Source organism: Euprymna scolopes, chromosome 5 (assembly GCF_053919585.1).
Source record: "Euprymna scolopes isolate OS-2025 chromosome 5, ASM5391958v1, whole genome shotgun sequence".
Lineage (NCBI taxonomy): Eukaryota > Metazoa > Mollusca > Cephalopoda > Sepiida > Sepiolidae > Euprymna > Euprymna scolopes.
Window position 1 is genome coordinate 24,833,402 of NC_136486.1, and position 22,322 is coordinate 24,855,723.

Genomic DNA, 22,322 nt, shown 5'->3' on the forward strand with positions numbered 1-22,322 from the left:
ATAAATTTTACCTTCTAGAGCCAAAAAATGCATATGTTTATATATTTCCTTTAATAATATTTTTGTCTTACACATGTTTCGTTTAATGGCATACAAAAACCAAACAACTCATCAGAGAATGTTAATATTTTTCTCGGTAAAACCAAACAGTTCCACAGTTTTTTTTTGGGGGGGGGTGGGGGGTTGTATATATATATAAGCAACAGAGTTTCACAGATGGGCAGTTCTAGGAAAGAAGCAGGGAACCTGCATTTAGATTTAGGTACAGATAGACAATGTGGTGAATTTTTTATAGTGTTTGTAGCCAGACGAGTGTTTTTTTTGTTTTGTTTTTTGCATACAAAGAATCCATCTACAACCTTTTTTCTTTTCTTCTTTTATCTTCTCCAATCCTGTCACTTGACAGGCTAAACAGAGGTGCTGCCACTTGTGTGAGTAGTACTTCATCATATTTGCCATCCACAGCATCTTTTAATCTGTTTAAAACTTATAAGTGCGGGATAATTATGTGATGTCTGGATTGATAAGATCATTTTTTTTTTCCTTCCGGGGATAACAAAAAGAAAGTGGATCCACAGTAAAAATTGTAAAGTATGCCGTTTAAAATTTAAATCATCATTATCATTCTCCTGGTTTCCAGCAAGAAAAGAATTCAATCACTACATTGTCCCTCTCTCTGAGGGGTTAAAAAAGATACCCCATCAAAAAGCAATAAAATATATATTTATACATTTTAATTAACATTGTAAAAGCGATTAAATTTTAATGAATGATTTATGGAAATGAAACTTGAAAAGTTAGGGTTGAGAATATGTGTTGCATGGGGAGAAATGATATGACACTGATGGAATCAATATGTGATCTAATAATCGCTGAGGAAGATTAAATCTGGACAGTATAAGTAGTTGTATGCGGAACAGGAGACTTTGTTGGTATGGTCACATTGAAAGAATGGATAAGAGTCCTTAAGTAAGTAGATGTAGAACAGTTGAGGAAGAAGGGTCTGTTGACAAGGTGAAGGTCGAGGGAAACATGGGTGTAAATGATAAGAAAGACCTTGAAAATAAAATAAATAAAGACCTGGCCAGAGGTAGGTTCGTCTGGAAGTCAGTTTATAAAAACCATTCACTTTTTCACCAGCATGTAACACGCGCGTGCACACACACACACACACACACACACACACACACACAGGCCAATAGATATATCCTCTCTTTCTGATAATTATCTTTCGTTCCTATTAGGTCTTTACATCAAGTGGCTTAACACATTGTCTGGAATGATCCATATAAAAAAAAGCATCAGAAAATGGGACTTTGTGATTAATACATCTAAGTTAAATGGGACTTTGTGATTAATGAATTATTTGCAATGGACTATTTTCCAAAACATGACTGTTTCACTATCATGATCCAACATGTACTCTATGTTGAGTGTTCATTTGATGCAGCATTGTGAAAAAAATCCTGGCATCGTCTTGTATGTGATGATATATATTGTATATATGGTATATGTTGTATATTTTGATATGTTTATATTTTGATATGTTGTATATTTTGTATATATTGTATATTTTGATATGTTGTATATTTTGATACGTTGTATATTTTGATATGTTGTATATTTTGTATATGTTGTATATTTTGTATATGTTGTATATTTTGATATGTTGTATATTTTGATATATTGTATATTTTGTATATGTTGTATATTTTGTATATGTTGTCTATTTTGATATGTTGTATATTTTGTATAGGTTGTATATTTTGTATATGTTGTATATTTTGATATGTTGTATATTTTGATATGTTGTATATTTGATATGTTGTATATTTGATATGTTGTATATTTGTATATGTTGTATATTTTGTATATGTTGTATATTTTGATATGTTGTATATGTTGTATATTTTGTATATGTTGTATATTTTGTATATGTTGTATATTTTGTATACGTTGTATATTTTGATATGTTGTATATTTTGATATGTTGTATATTTTGCATATGTTGTATATTTTGATATGTTGTATATTTTGATATGTTGTATATTTTTTATATGTTGTATATTTTGATATGTTGTATATTTTGATATGTTGTATATTTTGATATGTTGTATATTTTTTATATGTTGTATATTTTGATATGTTGTATATTTTGATATGTTGTATATTTTGCATATGTTGTATATTTTGATATGGTGTATATTTTGCATATGTTGTATATTTTGATATGTTGCATATTTTGATATGTTGTATATTTTGATATGTTGCATATTTTGTATATGTTGTATATTTTGATGTATATTTTGTATATGTTGTATATTTTGTATATGTTGTATATTTTGAATATATTGTATATTTTGATATGTTGTATATTTTGTATATGTTGTATCTGTTATATATGTTGTATATTTTGTATATGTTGTATATTTTGTATATGTTGTATATTTTGTATATGTTGTATATTTTGATATGTTGTATATGTTGTATATTTTGTATATGTTGTATATTTTGTATATGGTGTATATTTTGTATGTGTTGTATATTTTGTATATATTGTATATTTTGATATGTTGTATATTTTGTATATGTTGTATATGTTGTATATTTTGCATATATTGTATATTTTGATATGTTGTATATTTTGTATATGTTGTATATGTTGTATATTTTGTATATTTTGTATATGTTGTATATGTTGTATATTTTGTATATGTTGTATATTTTGATATGTTGTATATGTTGTATATTTTGTATATATTGTATATTTTGTATATGTTGTATATTTTGTATATGTTATATATTTTCTATATGTTGTATATTTTGATATGTTGTATATGTTGTATATTTTGTATATGTTTTATATTTTGTATATGTTGTATATTTGATATGTTGTATATTTTGATATGTTGTATATTTTGATATGTTGTATATTTTGATGTATATTTTGTATATGTTGTATATTTTGTATATGTTGTATATTTTGTATATGTTGTATATTTTGATATGTTGTATATTTTGTATATGTTTTATATTTTGTATATGTTGTATATTTTGATATGTTGTATATTTTGTATATGTTGTATATTTTGTATATGTTGTATATTTTGTATATATTGTATATTTTGATATGTTGTATATTTTGTATATGTTGTATATTTGGATATGTTGTATATTTTTATATGTTGTATATTTTGATATGTTGTATATTTTTTATATGTTGTATATTTTGATATGCTGTATATTTTGATATGTTGTATATTTTGATATGTTGTATATTTTTTATATGTTGTATATTTTGATATGTTGTATATTTTGATATGTTGTATATTTTGCATATGTTGTATATTTTGATATGTTGTATATTTTGCATATGTTGTATATTTTGATATGTTGCATATTTTGATATGTTGTATATTTTGATATGTTGCATATTTTGTATATGTTGTATATTTTGATGTATATTTTGTATATGTTGTATATTTTGTATATGTTGTATATTTTGAATATATTGTATATTTTGATATGTTGTATATTTTGTATATGTTGTATCTGTTATATATGTTGTATATTTTGTATATGTTGTATATTTTGTATATGTTGTATATTTTGTATATGTTGTATATTTTGATATGTTGTATATGTTGTATATTTTGTATATGTTGTATATTTTGTATATGGTGTATATTTTGTATGTGTTGTATATTTTGTATATATTGTATATTTTGATATGTTGTATATTTTGTATATGATGTATATGTTGTATATTTTGTATATTTTGTATATGTTGTATATGTTGTATATTTTGTATATGTTGTATATTTTGATATGTTGTATATGTTGTATATTTTGTATATGTTGTATACTTTGTATATGTTGTATATTTTGTATATGTTGTATATTTTCTATATGTTGTATATTTTGATATGTTGTATATGTTGTATATTTTGTATATGTTTTATATTTTGTATATGTTGTATATTTGATATGTTGTATATTTTGATATGTTGTATATTTTGATATGTTGTATATTTTGATGTATATTTTGTATATGTTGTATATTTTGTATATGTTGTATATTTTGTATATGTTGTATATTTTGATATGTTGTATATTTTGTATGTTTTATATTTTGTATATGTTGTATATTTTGATATGTTGTATATTTTGTATATGTTGTATATTTTGTATATGTTGTATATTTTGTATATATTGTATATTTTGATATGTTGTATATTTTGTATATGTTGTATATTTGGATATGTTGTATATTTTGATATGTTGTATATTTTGATATGTTGTATATTTTGTATATGTTGTATATTTTGTATATGTTGTATATTTTTATATGTTGTATATTTTGCATATGTTGTATATTTTGATATGTTGTATATTTTGATATCTTGTATATTTTGTATATGTTGTATATTTTGATGTATATTTTGTATATGTTATATATTTTGATACGTTGTATATTTTGATACGTTGTATATTTTGATATGTTGTATATTTTGATATGTTATATATTTTGATATGTTGTATATTTTGTATATGTTGTATATTTTGATGTATATTTTGTATATGTTGTATATTTTGATATGTTGTATATTTTGTATATGTTGTATATTTTGATATGTTGTATATTTTGTATATGTTGTATATTTTGATATGTTGTATATTTTGTATATGTTCTATATTTTGTATATATTGTATATTTTGATATGTTGTATATTTTGTATATGTTATATATTTTGATGTATATTTTGTATATTTTTATATGTTGTATATTTTGATATGTTGTATATTTTGATATGTTGTATATTTTGTATATGTTGTATATTTTGATATGTTGTATATTTTGATATGTTGTATATTTTGTATATGTTGTATATTTTGATATGTTGTATATTTTGATATGTTGTATATTTTGTATATGTTGTATATTTTGATATGTTGTATATTTTGATATGTTGTCTGGGTCCATGCGACTCACATTGGTTGTTACTACTTCTTTGTCAATACGCCCACATTAGTTCTATAAAACTGTTGTACTGATGCCACCAGTACAAATAAGAGATAACAGTTAATATAGGTATGAAAAATAACTGAATGCCATTTAAATTCCTCTTGATTTCGATGTGCAAATTAAAAAAAAATAATAAAAAGATAAACGTTCCCAGCACTCTGCTGTCTAATTTCTGCTCCCAAGATTCGCTCATTCTGTCATCAAATCCTAAAATCCTCGAGTTTCTATCAAAATCAGGCTTTTATACTACAATCAGTAGCATCTCATTCGCATAAAGCGATCAGTTGGGTTAGCATAAATCCGGAAAGGCAGCCATTTTTTGTCTTTTCTTTTTGTCTGCATGGGACCGCACAAGAAACAGGTGTGTACTGATTTTTTAATGCCTTTTAATTACACGTATATCAGCACAATAACATCAAGAATATGTTAAGATCTTTTCACAACAATACTTCAAACTAAGATTCAACTGGGAACACATCAGCAGGCCATGATAGTAGTGCATAGCGTTTCAAAATTAAATAACCAGAAAAAGCGTTAATATAACATAAAACAGACCAACAAAACCATCAGTGGGTATCCATTGTCTCTCTGGACAGAATATAGCCAAACAATTAGACCCACAAAATAATTTACTGATGGCACTTGTCCGATAATCTTTCGATATTAAATAATGTGTAAGTCTAATAGAAACGAGAAACACAGGCACACGACAAATATCCACAAGATTTTATTAATACAGATTGTAAAATATATTGAAAGAAATTAAATAAACAAAAATCTATAAAAAAATGCGACTTCACTTGTCTAAGAAAATTGCTTTCATTTACCAGAGAAAATTTATCAGAGGCTCTGTCTGTTGGTATGTGGGTCTTTGTTTTGTATTTTTCTCTGACCTTTTTCTGACACACTTAAGTTTGAAATAGTATTTTCTTTCATGTGTCACACTTAAGTATGAAATAAAATTTTCTTTAGTATGTCAGACATAAGTATGTAATAGTATTTACTTTGTTTTGTCACTCTAAAGTTTGAGATATTATTTACTTTGGACTGTCATACTTCAGCATGAAATAGTCTTTTCTTCAGTCTGTCAGACTTCTTTGGTCTGTCACACTTAAGTTTGAAATGATGTTTTCTTTGGGCTGTCATACTTAGGGGTGAAATGGGGTTTTCTTTGGTCTGTCACGCTTAGGTTTGAAATACTATTTTCTTTGGTCTGTCACATTTAAGTATGAAATATTATTTTCTCTGGTCTGTCACAGTAAAGTTTAAAATACTATTTTCTTTGGTCTGTCACATTTAAGTATGAAATAGTATTTTCTCTGGTCTATCACTGTTAAGTTTAAAATACTATTTTCTTTGGTCTGTCGCATTTAAGTCTGAAATAGTATTTTCTTTGGTCTGTCACAGTTAAGTTTAAAATACTATTTTCTTTGGTCTTTCACATTTAAGTCTGAAATAGTATTTTCTCTGGTCTGTCACAGTAAAGTTTAAAATACTATTTTCTTTGGTCTGTCACATTTAAGTATTAAATAGTATTTTCTTTGGTCTATCACTGTTAAGTTTAAAATACTATTTTCTTTGGTCTGTCGCATTTAAGTTTGAAATAGTATTTTCTCTGGTCTGTCACAGTAAAGTTTAAAATAGTATTTTCTTTGGTCTGTCACATTTAAGTATGAAATAGTATTTTCTCTGGTTTGTTACAATAAAGTTTAAAATACTATTTTTTTTTGGTCTGTCACATTTAAGTTTGAAATAGTATTTTCTCTGGTCTGTCACTGTTAAGTTTAAAACACTATTTTCCTTGGTCTGCCGCATTTAAGTTTGAAATAGTATTTTCTCTGGTCTGTCACAGTAAAGTTTAAAATACTATTTTCTTTGGTCTGTCACATTTAAGTCTGAAATAGTATTTTCTTTGGTCTGTCACATTTAAGTCTGAAATAGTATTTTCTTTGGTCTGTCACAGTTTAGTTTAAAATACTATTTTCTTTGGCCTATCGCATTTAAATCTTAAATAGTATTGTCTTTGGTCTGTCACAGTTAAGTTTAAAATACTATTTTCTTTGGTCTGTCGCATTTAAGTCTGAAATAGTATTTTCTTTGGCTTGTCACATTTCAGTTTGAAATAGTGTTTCAGATTGAATGTCCAGTACAGAGTCTGAAATGAGAACAGCTTTACTATAAGAAATTTTTTTGGTCATGAGTGTGAAGATTAGCCAACAATGCAAAACAGGTTAGAGACAATACTGCATCATTTGAGAAAGGATAGTTCTATTGATATGTTGATGGTGTAAATTTAGTTAGTGAAAAAGAAGGCCAGACAATTACGTACATTTTTCGTAGATTAGGGTAAAATTATTTTTTTGTTTTTTGTTGTTTTTTTGTTTTTTTGTCTGGTGGCTTCAGCCGAACGTCCAAATTCCTTTACTAGCCTAAAATAAGAAACAAAAAACAAACATGAATATTAAATTAATTAAACGTAAATGAACGGATTTATCGCTATAATAAAAATGATTCTATCTGTTCAGAAAACAGTTTGAAATTTAGAAATATATTTTGGTACTAGAATTAAATGGCTCCTTAAAAATAAATGTTCACAGGTGAAAATTCTTCACCAATCAATCCCAGACAGAAAAAGAAACGGGTGTTGCAAAGGGCTGAAAGGTGAAAGTGCCAATCGACAATACAACTAAGAAATGAAGCACCAAGCAAAGAGGTAATGGCAATAGCAAGGAGATGACAAACACGGATGATCCGTTAAAGACGATGTTTTATTTTACCAAGAGGAAACGGTAAATCGTATAGCAATGGGGATCGCAGAGAGCAAGAACTCTCGGGATTAAAATTTGTACGTCCCCGTGGTATGATGATGTGTCTCAGTTTGGTCCAAGTCGTGTAGACGGGATATTTATATGTGCATCACTTCATCTTTTTAAATCCTTCTAGACTGATGCAAATTTTAATTTTATCCCAATCCAAAGTGACCATTTTTTGAGAGGATTTTTCCCACATTAAAAACAGATCTTGTGTTGTCAACTCTTCTCTCGTGGTGAAGCAAGAAAATATGGACTCTCACTGATTCAAGAATTAAATCTTTGTCACCCTCGTCAAACAAGTTCTAGTTTGTTATACAAGACAGATTTTAATCATTATCATCATCATCATCATCATCGTCTGAGTCCAAAGACTCTATTGTTGGCATTGGTTTCCCCTATACTTTTGTACTCAGAATTCGTTCTAGAAAGACATCGGGTACTTACGAAACGGACCACGAAAAGGTTGCCAACATCCTAAGTGAAAGTGATTTTAGTGGAATGAACTGGATTCGAACTTAAAACACCCAGGTTATCAATTAATGTTGTTAACCACTAGACCACCGTCACCTATTTTAATGATGACAAGTGATAATTTGTCAATGTTAGTCATCAGACTGGCTCTGTTCTCAGCGTGGCTTTCTATCTTTTTTCTTGTGTTCTTCCAGCAAAAACAAAGAATCAGAATTCTTTACAATCTCAGACAGAAAATGAAATAAGTAAAAAAAAAAAAAAATGTTACTATTTGTAACAGATGTGTTTAGTCTGCAAAAGTACTCATATCTGCATCATTAGCAATTTTTCAGCTAATCACAGTTTTCTTTTTGACACTGAAACGGTTTACAATATGGAAGCGACACTATGTCTGCTCTTTCAGCCTACTCAACGAAATGGTAAGCAATTCGCAGCAGTTATGAATATGTACACAGACTAAAATATGTTAAAATGAAATTATCAATAACTGAAAAAACAACAACATATTTTGTCAAATTAGTTTTGCTTTTTGCAAAAACACAGAAATGCAAATGAAAGTTTAGTATATAAAATAGTATCTTTATTGAATAATTAAAAAAATGTAACGATTAAAGATTTGGTTGGTTGCTTTTGTTTTATGGCATATCAACCTTTTTCAGGTTATTTAATGCCGAATCTAGTTATTTTGATGAACGATTTTTAATGGAGTATATATTTTTTTAAGTCAGATTCTATTTAACCCATAGTTGGGACCCTAACAGGTACTACCACTCCAGGTCAGAGTGGACCTGGGAGCAATGGCAATTAAAGGGTGGCTCCACACTCCCCAAAGCCCGCAAGGTGGGGCCTCACCATCGGATATAGTTTTAGGTCATATCCAGGACCGTAACTATTAAAGAAAGAAATCATATAATTATATTCTGTTTTGGTTATGTTGTAAAACTGAGTTACTTTCAGTTCAAAGGACATTACGCTTTCACAATCCAAATATTTAAATATGTGATTCTAAAACAATTATAAATTGATTTCGTTTCAAATTGGTCTTTAGTTTTTACAGCCGTTTCTTCACAATCAGTATACAATCAAATAAAATTAGAATTTTACAAATTCTTAATTCTATAAAAAAAAAAATCTATTTTCAGTAAAAGAAATAACTTACATTTATACAATTTACAATAAAAAAAAAAGTAAGTTATATCTTGCGATACATGTGTCGACAGTCCAAAAATATGTTTACAGGTCAGCCATCTTTGATTTTTGTAAACAAGCTAAGTTCTGGTATGACCGTTTTGTCTATATCGAGTTATCTTCCTTATGTCTCGTATGCAGAGAAAATTAATTTTTTTTAAGACTGTATCAATATGCAAAAATTTAAATGTAATGTTTACAAACACTTTGCAACTCAACTCCCCACCCAGGTTGCCTGCCTATAAACCTGTCCCCTTTAACATCATGTTTTACACTTTAGTGGCAGTTTAAAGATGAATCAAAGTAAAAAAAGAAATTCTGGCGCTTAACAGAATTGGGATTAGAATTTGTAGTCGATAAATGGAGTTTTCAAATAAAAAAAACAATAGTTTCTACTTATTTTTTTTTTTTGTCAATTCTCATAAGTTACAATGGTAGCTTCCAAATTATGCAGTCGAAATTAACTGAATATTACTGAATTATTACATAAACAACTTTAATGGTGTTAGCAGGTGAAAATTGCTGCCATCTTGTTTAATTCGAAATGGAAAATTACCTCCCTTTTGAACTCTCTTGTGTCTTACGATCTTTTTCATCAAATTCTATTTTTTATTTTCTGTAATAATTTTCTACCTTATCGATTTTCGTAATTTTTGGATAAAATCATCTTAAAAATCCGAGGAATATGTAGATATTATTGTTTTCACGTGAAATTCAGAATTACGGTTTCCGAAATTTCGGCCTAATAGTGTAGAAGCGCCGAAATTCTTTCAATCTTTCAACTGATAAACAAAGATGGAGGAGGAGGAGGAGGAGGAGGAGGAGGGGGGGCGAGGAAGATAAGGCCAGAGGGTCAAACGTTTTGTTGTAAATACACAATGAAGAAAGAAAGAACAATTGAAATAACATTTGGTATTGGCAGATTGGTCTCTTTCTGTAACTGCACATTCCCGCATGGGAATGATCAATAAAATTTCTTCGGGTCTTTCTTACCGTTTCTTTGATCATTTGATTCACATTGTCATCTCACATTGATTTGCAATGTTATATGTTATATACAAATATATACATATACGCATATACCTAACATATATATATATATATATATATATATATATATATATATACGCATATACCTAACACACATATATATATATATATATATATATATATATATATATATATATATATATATATATATATATATATATATAAATATAACACGGAAATTACATAATTGTCGATGCAATAATTTATTTCAACCTTATGGTATTTTCAAGCATCTAAACTAGACAATTACATTTTTGATACTGAAATAAAGAAAGAAAAAGAATCGGGCCTCGACCGTCAAAAAACCAGAGGGGGTGGTAGTAGCAATCCACTTAATACATTTTATAGAGAGGGTGGGAGGGATTTTTAAAAAAAAACAACAAGAATATTATGACACTTATAACGGCTGTCCGGTAGCTCGACGTAACAACAGACACACACACACACACACACACGCAACACACACACACACACACACACACACACACACACACACACACACGCCCCTAAATATGCACGTTCTTACATGTAAATGCCTTGACACGCGTTTACTAACCTAGGAAGAACAGGGAGAAATATACGAAAGATTATTTGGATTATTTGAATTATATATAAAGGTGAGTTCAAGTGGATGCAAATAATTATAGAAGGATCAAAAATTTGAAATTCTTGCAAAGAAGAAGTGTGGAAGGTAATGTTGATGAAGTTAATATAAAACACATGGAAGACAATTGTATGGTGGAGGTTGGAAAGTTCTCATCAACGAATGACTAAATCATTTCAAATGTGTTTAATCACATCATACACTTTTATATCATCATCATCATCATCATCATCATCATCATCATCATCATCAGTTTAACCTCCATTTTACATGCTGACATGTGTTGGACGGGTTTTTTTTTTAATTTACTTTTAAACTAACATATCTCTGGCCAGGTTTATATTTATCTCCGAAAACTATCCCAACTGTTCTACATCTGACTTTTCTTTCAATATGACCATAGTATCGAAGGCTACTCCTCTGCACACATTTCTTTAAAATCTTTAAATTTTATCTTACTCTGAGATCATCAGATCTAAGCATGTCTTTAAGACTACCAATACACATTCATTGTATAATTCTTATATCATTTCTCTCCATGCAACGCATGTCCTTAACCTTCACTGTCTAGGCTTCACTTCCATTCATCATCATACTACACAAAGATGCCTGATAGTCTCTTTAGTTTGTCAACAATAGTAACGCTCTGCTGGTTTGTAATGATAGAAATTCCCTCAACTCCATCCACAACTAATAATTGCAATCACACTAGTACTCAACAACCAGGACAGAATTGATTTCACATGAAAATTAAAACAACAGACTTGCATCAATGAATAGAAAAGAAGAGAGAAAAGTGGGGGGAAAAGGATGGCCATCGATAAATAATCGACTGACAAAAGGAAAAAAGATAAGAATTGATTCCGATCAACGGAAATTTCAAGACAATCTTTTCCCTCGAAGAAGAATTAATTGGATCGTTAATTGACTCAACAGGAAAATGTTCTGCAGAAACGCCAATGGCCTTTTATTGATGCGCTTATCACCAATCGTGGCATTATGGAATTTCACTGTAGTCTATAGTTCCTCTCACTTAATCGTTCCCACCACCTCCCTCCTCTAGACACAAAAGACAAACATGAATTCCCAACCTGGGAGCCATGCTTTGCTTTCCTATCTACCCAAATTACATTGCTAATGATTAAGTAGCATCTATTGTGTGTATAGAAACATTGCTACAAACATCAACACCGCAGCCTCAGTCATCTTTAGTCTTGCACTCATATTTTCTTTTGTTTTTTGTTTTTTTCTTTCACCATCTTTAGTTTTATGTTCATATTTTCTTTTCTTTTTTTCTTTTGAAATTTTTTTCTTTTTTTTTTTTTTTTTGTCTAATCATTTGCAAGAATTGTCTTCCAGAGAAATAATTACATGAAGTCCATATTTCACGGTAATTTGATTTCTTTGCTTATTTTTTCCATGCTTACAATCAAATATTAACACATGCTTTATTGATTTTATCGATTTTATTAAAGGAGAAACAACAAACAACAATAATGATAATCACTAAACGAACTCCATGAAAATTTCACGCTACCTTCTACATCAATCTGTAAAATGTACTTTTAGCAATTCTAAGGAGTGGCACCCCTACAGATTCTGACGAGGGACATTTCCTGATGCCATTTCCAGTAAACGTTCTGCTTTCCAGACAGTCTGGACCCAAGACTCAGAGGGAGAGAGTCATAACATTACTTGTCCTTTACTTGTGTAGGAACTCCATTTATGCATCATATATATATATATATATATATATATATATATATATATATATATATATATATATATATATATATATATATATATATATATATATATATATATATATATACACACAGTCCTGGTCAAAATCATAAGACCACTTAAAAAAATTATGCATATTATCGAATTTTTAATCAAACAAATGGTTGAAACCGTTGCCAAGAGGGAAAATATGATGGAAAAAAATTAAATCTGGTCCATTCGAAACCTTAACCCTGATCTAATAACTATTTTTTTAAAAAACAAACATTTTCACCTGGTCAAAATGATAAGACCACTGTTAATTTATCTAACAAAAGGCAATTACAAATTACTAAAAAGGGTCTCAGTATTTAGTATAGCCTCCATTATTACGAATTACTTCAAAAATTCTCTTCGGCATGCTTGCGACTAAGTTTTTTATCAGTTGCAAAGGAATTTTATCCCATGTACTGAATCAGAAAGTTCCTTTATCGAATCATACTGGGTTCCATCCTTGAACACTTCTTTTGCCATCCATCCCCAAAAATTTTCAATGGGATTGAGGTCCGGAGAACATAATGGATGATCTAACAATTCTATATTATTTGAAAAAAAATATTCTCGTGCTTGTCGAGAAGTGTGTATCGCAGCGTTGTCTTGCTGGAAAATCCAATTTCTTCCACACAGACGCGGACCTTCAGTCCTGATAGAAGCATTTTCAAGCATTGAAATGTACTTCAATGATGTTTGCCGGCCTTTCACTACTTGCAACTTTAGGGTCCCAGCTGATGAGAAAGCATCCCAGATCATTAAAGACCCTCCTCCACTATGCCGAGTTGAAAAAGTCTCTTTGGGCAAATTTTTATCATGTCAATAGTGTTGAAATCCATCTGGACCATCTAGATTAAACTTTTTCTCATCGGAGAAAATTACATTTTCCCACTTCTCTTCATCCCAAGTCTGGTATTTGGCGACATATTGAAGTCGGTTAGTTTTGTGCTGTTCAAGAAGACGTGGTTTCTGCAGTCGCTTTAAATGATTGAAACCCTTCATTTTCAGATGCCTTCTGATGGTTTTAGGACTACATTTTGCTGCTGTTTGGCTTTTCAATCGACTTGAGCTCATACTGGAGTTTTTTTTTTAAACTTCTTCTGATACGGCGATCCAGTGATGGGGTTATTTTTTGGGGGGTCGACCTGGACTCTTTTTGTGCCCATATTGATCTGGATTTCTTAAAAAATTTGTGATGACCGTTTTGCTACGATTCACTTCATTTGCAATGGATCTATGGGAGAGTCCACCCCTATTAAGCTCAAAGATCCTTCCTCTCTCAAACTCTGATAATGGTTTCCCTTTTGCCATTTATAATTTAGTAAGATGTTTTTTTATCCACTAACAAGTTGCTTTTAGTAACATAGAAAGCTTTTCGTATTAATTTTTTAAAACTAGCCGATTTTATTAAAATGGTCTTATCATTTTGACCAGGTGAAAATGTTCGTTTTTTAAAAAATAATTATTAGATCAGGGTTAAGGTTTCGAATGAAGCAGATTTCATTTTTTTCCATCATATTTTTTCTTTTGACAATGGTTTCAACCATTTGTTTGATTAAAAATTCGATAATATGCGTAAACGCTTACTTTCTTAAGTGGTCTTATGATTTTGACCAGGACTGTACATATATATATATATATATATATATATATATATATATATATATATATATATATATATATATATATAATTAGTTATATTTTTGGGGAAAAAAGGATTCCAGCAGAGTGCTCTATTATAAGGAAAAATCCGAAAATAAGAGCGTATTATTTATATTTTGTTTACAGAAAGTTTAGATGAGATAAGTTATCAGTACCATCAGTTTCTACAACAGTCCCTAATTATCAGATTTGAAACTGACGGTACCGATGACTTATCTCATCTAAATTTTCTGTAAACAAAACAGATATATATATATATATATATACTCTTCATCAAAAATTTAAGACCACTTGAAAATCTTTAAAAAGAAACATTTTTAAGGATAGATTTTAAACTCCTCCCACTTAAGGTTACCAATACTATAACCTAAAATGTTATGAAAAAAAGCTACATTCCAAACATTTAATTCAAAAATTTACATTTTTATAAAATGAGGCATTTTACACTTGATCAAAATTATATTACCAAGGATATAAATTCTAAGGAATTGTACGAAAAGTGTATAAAAACATTCAACAATCAAATTTAATAATGAGTTCTACCTCCACTGGTTTTGATGACTTCAAAAATTCTTTGGGGCATGCTAGAAATAAGCGTTTTCTATTAAGGTGCAGGGGATGTTGCTTCAGCTTCTGAAGGTGGCTGCATGAAGTTCATTTTTTGTTTTTGTTTTTTTTTTTTACATGGAAGTCACCACTTATCAAGGTCCGGAAGTCACTCATCTCATACCCCTATTAGGAATCAAAAACATTTTACAGGGTTACTGCGTGTACAGTAATCAATGGGATAACATCGTAGCAATCGTTAGTATTGGAGATTTGATAAAGTGTCTTACTTAATGAGGCAGTTTATCAGGAATTTGTTTATGTTGGACTTGAAGACATCCAAGTTGTAGTCAGGTGGGAAACAGGCAAACAGAACAGAGTTCCACAGGCATGCACTTTTAAGAAAGAAACTTTGTTCATGGAATCTTCGTTTTGATTTAGTCACAGATAAAGAATGAGGAAAATTATTGGCAGTGGTTTCAACTAGACGGGTGTTTTTCGTGAAAGATTGACAAGGGGGGACCAGAGATTGGAGTTCAGATGAGCACTTGCCATGGAAATAATGATAAAACAAAGACAGGCTCGCAACATTTCTTCTGTGGAAGAGAGGTTGCAGGAAAGAGAAAAGGGCATCCCCCACTAAGCCACGAAGTCTATTTTGTACTCTGTCAAGGCAGGATAGGCTGTTTTTAGCACCTCCTGCCCAGATGTGGCAGCAGTACTCCATCTTTGGACATACTTGACTTTTATATAGATAGAAAATTGCATTAGCAGTAAGATATCTTCTGGAGCGGTAGAAGAATCCTACCATTTTTCCAGCATCCTTGGCAACAGACTTGATGTACATGTTCCATTTCAGGTCAGGAGTAAAGGTCAATCCAGAATCCCCTAGATGAGAGCCATCCATTTCAATTGGTACCAGATGGGGATCAGAGCGTTGATGATGTAAAGATTAGAGCTTGTTTTTTTTTATTACATTTTCACCCCAAACAAGGCACATTGCCACTTTGGTACTATCAGGGGCAGCAACTACTGGGGCACTATGTTGGGATTTGGGCAGCAAGATGTCGGTTCACGTTACACTTGAACTTCTGCATGTCAGTACAGTTAGGAAAGCAGGGACCTGTAATGGAATTCCAGAGTCTAGCGGTTCTGGGGAAGAAAGATCTTTTACATCTAGGGATCTCTACTGTGTGGAGGTGGGATTTAGCTGCCTGTCGGGTTTGTCGAGGGTGTCTACCTCATGGGGGCACAAGTGTCTGCAGTTTGTCAGAGCATGCACCATTAAAATACTTTGGTTTTAGATGAATTAAAAGTAACCAGCCACCTCTTCCCCCACTATACCACACACTCGAGATCAGAGGAGAGAGAATCAAAGAGAACTTTGCCATTTACGGCCTTTGATGTGTTGCCATAGATGGTCGTATCATCAGCATAGATGTCAACGAATGATTTAAGTATGTGTTTTGAGAGATCATTGATGTAAATCAGGAAGGGAGTTTGGCCCAGGATGGACCCCTGAGGGACTCCACTATTAATACTCTGGGTCTCTGATTTCTGCTCATCAACCACTACTCTTATGAGCCTATTAGAGAGAAATGATTTAATAATTGAGAAAACATTTCCAGTGATACTGTAGCTAGAAATCTTGTGAAGTAGGGCTTTATGCCATACCTTATCGAAGGCCTTTGATATGTCAAGAGCAATTGCCCTAGAGAGATTCACTAATCCTATGAGATATAACTGTTAGCACATCTGCTGTAGATCTGGCAAAACAGAAACCATATTGCATGTCACTAAGAAGGTTATTTCTGTTGAGGTGGTTGACTACTTCTTTATTTAATATGGATTCCAGCTTACTCATGACACACAGGAGACTTATTGTTCTGTACTGAGAGGGAGATGACTTTTCACCTGAATTCTTAAATACAGGGCATACTGATAAGGTTTTTCAGGGTGTTGGAAAGCACTTCTCCTTAAGACAATGCTTAAACAGTTTTGTAAGTATGGGGGCAAGTTCTGGTTGAAGCTTTTTCAACACTATAATTGGAATGCTGTCAGGGCCAGTTGCTTTACTGGAATCAAGGTTCTTGATTAGCTTAGCGACCTCACACACAGATATTTGTATGTTGCATAGCGTGTTGTCTGTTATAGGAGAAAATACAGGGAGTTTATGGCCTTCGTCACATAGGGTAGAATTAGCTGCAAAGTTCTTGGCAAATAGTTTGGCCTCGTCTGATGCTGACAAGATGATCTCAGGTCTATTGATGATGGTTGGGATAGAACGCACTCTTCTGTTAAGGATCCTATTTGCTATTTGCCAAAACTGGTGGGAATCAAGCCACTGCTCAGCTACTTTGGATTTAACGGACTGAGCATATAGCCCTCTTGCATTTTTTATTACTCTTTTACAGTTTATTGTTGAATATTGTTTGCCATTTTCATAAACATCTTTTGTCATCCATTTTTCAATTGGGTTCAAGTCCAGTGAGCATGCAAAAAAGTCCAAAGAAATGAATCCCATTTTCTTGCAGAAAAGTCAAGGTCTGTCATGCAGCATGGATTGCTGCATTATCCTGTTGGAATAACCATCTATCATCACACAAACGATGTCCCTCTGTCATCAACAATGCTAACATAACCAGGCGCTGTCTGACGACGCTGCACTACCTGAAGCTTCATTGCCCTTCTGTAAGAAAAGACACTCCATACTATTAGGGACCTTTTACCACTATGACATGTGGAGAAAATTTCAGTAGGCATGTTTCCGTTATGCCAATATCGTGGGAAACAATCAGGACGAATTTTTTCTCATCAGAAAGCAGGACTTTCTTCCACTTCTCAACATCCCAAGTTTGGTATTCACGACCAAACCTTAAGCGGTCAACCTTGTGACGTGGAAGCAATCGAGGAATTTGTTTATGTTTTTTATTTACCATGCTTTTTTGTCGTTAAGTGCCATCTGATCGTTACTGGTCTGCAATCAGTATCTGTGACTGCCTTAATTTGACTAGCAGAATGTCCCCCATCTTTCACAACAACCCATCTTATTCTCCTACACAATCTAAGAGAAAATTTTTTTTTTGGGGGGGGGGCTACCAGTGGATTTGGCTTTTCCATAATTTTCACTGTTCTTTAGAAAATTGCAAATCACAGTTTTACTAGGATTTACCTTAGCTTCGATCGCCTGCTGTGACAAACCTTGCTCATGGAAATCTAGAATTCGAGCATGCTCAACTTTGGTAAGTTTACTTGCTTTATGCATGGTGACACCTTTACAAAGTGATTGCTAATCTGAAACTGAACTAAAAAAAAAATAATTTATACTCCTCGTCTTATAATTTTGATCAAGTGTAAAATGTCTCATTTTATAAAAATGTAAATTTCTGAATTAAATGTTTGGAATGTAGCTTTTTTTTCATAACCTTTTAGGTTGTAGTATTGGTAACCTTAAGTGGAAGGAGTTTAAAATCTATCCTTAAAAGAAGGGCTTCTTTTTAAAAATTTTCAAGTGATCTTAAATTTTTGATCAGGAGTATATATATATATATATATATATATATATATATATATATATATATATATATATATATATATATATATATATATATAAAATGCAATAATTTGTATGTTATTCCACATATGCTCTAGAGAGGTATTTCCAGAGTTATAGGAGGTGTAAGAAGCATAAAACGATGTTGTTGTTTTAAATTTAAAATATTTCATTTTGATATTTCGAACGGTCCTCTGCTCTTTGTCAAAAAATGTAGTGAAATGAGAAAAAAATATGATCTGACCTTCTTCAATCCAAACAAAATGCAATATCCTCAATATTAGTTGATACCACAGAAAGTGTTTCTGCAGAGAGATAGTATCATCCAAACCTCAACTAGAATGACACAGGGAACAGTGAAAAATTGAAAACGCTTTTTGTTACTCAACTTGCAGAAAAAGCCATCGATCACTATCTGTAAAAACTTGATGGTAAATGAGTTGAACACAAATGAATTGGACACAAATTAGTTGAACACAAATGAATTGAACACAAACGAGTTATACACAAATCAGTTGAACACAAATGAATTGAACACAAACGAGTTGAACACAAATTAATTGAACACAAACGAGTTGAACACAAATGAGTTGAACACAAATGAATTGAACACAAATGAGTTGAACACAAACGAGTTGAACACAAATGAGTTGAACACAAACGAGTTGAACACAAATCAGTTGAACACAAATGAATTGAACACAAATGAGTTGAACACAAATGAATTGAACACAAACGAGTTGAACACAAACGAGTTGAACACAAATGAGTTGAACACAAATGAATTGAACACAAACGAGTTCAACACAAATGAATTGAACACAAATGAATTGAACACAAATGAGTTGAACACAAATCAGTTGAACACAAACGAGTTGAACACAAACGAGTTGAACACAAATGAGTTGAACACAAACGAGTTGAACACAAATGAGTTGAACACAAATGAATTGAACGCAAACGAGTTGAACACAAATTAGTTAAACACAAATTTATTGAACACAAACGAGTTGAACACAAACGAGTTAAACACAAATTAGTTGAACACAAATCAGTTGAACACAAATGAATTGAACACAAATGAATTGTACACAAACGAGTTGAACACAAATTAGTTGAACACAAATGAGTTGAACACAAATGAGTTGAACACAAACGAGTTGAACACAAACGAGTTGAACACAAATCAGTTGAACACAAATGAATTGAACACAAACGAGTTGAACACAAATTGGTTGAACAACAATCAGTTGAACACAAACGAGTGTAACACAAATGAATTGAACACAAACGAGTTGAACACAAATTAGTTAAACACAAATTAATTGAACACAAACGAGTTGAACACGAACGAGTTAAACACAAATTAGTTGAACACAAATCAGTTGAACACAAATGAATTGAACACAAATGAGTTGAACACAAATGAATTGAACACAAACGAGTTAAACACAAACGAGTTGAACACAAACGAGGTGAACACAAATGAATTGAACACAAACGAGTTAAACACAAACGAGTTAAACACAAACGAGTTGAACACAAACGAGTTGAACACAAATGAATTGAACACAAACTAGTTAAACACAAACGAGTTGAACACAAACGAGTTGAACACAAACGAGTTGAACACAAACGAGTTGAACACAAGTTAGTCCAACACAAATGACAAACCAAAAACAAGCAAGGATTTTATTTTTCAGAATTTGTTGTGTTGGCATTAACTTTGTTGCAAACCGAATTTATAGTCACGTTAAACAAGTCAAACTGTTCCAATAATATGTACTGATTAAATTCTGTTAATGTTTAAAATTCTTTCCTATTTCATTAAAGCAAACATTAAAAAATAAATTTCACCCATGATTTTTTTTTTCTTGAAACTTCCCTTGTTATCTTTATTTAATTTGTTTTTTTTGCTTTTTTCCACATATCAGCATTAATAATTGTTAAATCGTTCCCAGTATCAATTTGTAATCTTATTTTCCTCTTATTTGCATATATGTTAGATATTTTATTTGGCCATTAGTTATTGCATTTTTATTCGTGTATTGAAAGACTTTTTTCCTTTTTATTTTATTTTTTTACCTTACATATACACTATGAAGATTTATGCTTTTTATTCTACAAGAAAGTATAATTTGGGCTTCAGTGGACAATCTTTTTTTGTTATTGCAAATCTACTATAGAAATGAATTTCTGCCGTCAAAATATTATATATTTTGACTGCAGAGATTTATGAGATTAAATTTTTGTTAAAAATAAATAAGTTTCAAGGAGCATCCTGGCATCTCTCTATATAAGACTTAATCAGAGTTCAGGATCTGACGTTTTAATCTCAAGTTACAGCTTAGTGTCATCTGCATATTTTTGTTATTGAAGCATTTTTAACTTGACGTCTATATCATGTAGATTTTAATAAATTTTACTTACTTAAAGTAAGTTTTTTTACCAAAAATAAGTATGCAAATCGTTTATATGATTTTTATTTATTTATTTATTTATTTATTTATTTTTTGTAAAATAGTTAAGCAAAATATATATTTTTTATCAAAAGGAAAATAAAAATAGGCATAGAGTTTTCTTTTGTATTGTAAACTTTTATTTATGTTACAAAAACCGGAAGTACCAGGAAGTATTTCATATCCGGAAGTTATTTTGGCCTAACATTGTTTTTTTGAATGCGTCAGAATTCATTATATAATAGTTTTTGAAGTGGTATTTTTCAGCTCCTTATGTCTGTTTTTTTGAATGCGTCGGAATTCATTATATAATAGTTTTTGAAGTGGTATTTTTCAGCTCCTTATGTCAAGTAGCTTTATTCCTTGTCAGGAGGAATTTTTATAAAATAAAATCGATTGAAATAAAAAGTCCAATAGCATAAAGTATTAAAATAAAATTTGAAAATATCCCATTTCAAAAAATAATTTAATCCAAAAATTAAATCCACCAGAATCTATTTCGGTTTATAAGCAATTCAATTAGTTTAATCATTTTTTAAAAGTTGAAAAAAATCCATCGAAATTTAAAGGAAATTTAGAAGCATTAAAACTGTTGAATAGAAAGTTATTTCTGCCTTTAAACTTCTTAGTAGATCCTTATTTAATTAAGAGATTGCGCACTTGTGTAATTAATGTCATGGAATAACTTTTTTGTTTTCATTTTTTTTTTTTTTTTGTAATCTCAGATCAGGGGGAGACAATTCAATTTCTGAACGGCTGTTTAATATGTTTAGTATGACTTAAAATTTATAAATAGTTTTAAACAATCATTATTGGAATGCATATGATTTTTTTTGTGTGTTTGTTTGGAGAAAAAGAATTTTGGCAGTTCTACACTATTATAACAAAAAAATTTTAGTCAATAAATGGAGTTTTCATATAAAAAAATAATGGTTTCTACTGATTTTTTTTGTCAATTCTAAGAAGTTATAATGGTAGCTTCCAAATTATGCAGTCGAAGTTACCTAAATATTACTGAATTATTAAAAAGAAAAAAAAACTTTAATCGTGTTAGCAGGTGAAAAATTGCGGCCATCTTGTTTAAATCGAAACGGAAAATTACCTCCCTTTTGAACTCTCCTGTGTCTTATGATCATTTTTATCACATTCTATTTTTTTATTTTCTTTAATAAATCAT

General features: G+C 30.5%; 1 protein-coding gene across 2 annotated transcripts in view; it reads right to left on the reverse strand.

Annotated features, from left to right (window-relative positions):
* LOC145276741 (autophagy-related protein 101-like) overlaps window positions 1–22,322 on the reverse strand; it is a 225,175-nt gene that overhangs the window by 120,474 nt on the left and 82,379 nt on the right. Inside the window, exon 8 of one of the 2 annotated variants that reach the window (XM_080127969.1) lies at window positions 5,732–7,455. The exons of the other annotated variant lie outside the window; for it this stretch is intronic. Coding sequence (XP_079984095.1) covers window positions 7,426–7,455 — 30 coding nt within the window. The 3' untranslated portion in view covers window positions 5,732–7,425. Of the gene's footprint in view, window positions 1–5,731; window positions 7,456–22,322 lie in introns of those variants that run through there. 2 annotated transcript variants of the gene reach the window in all.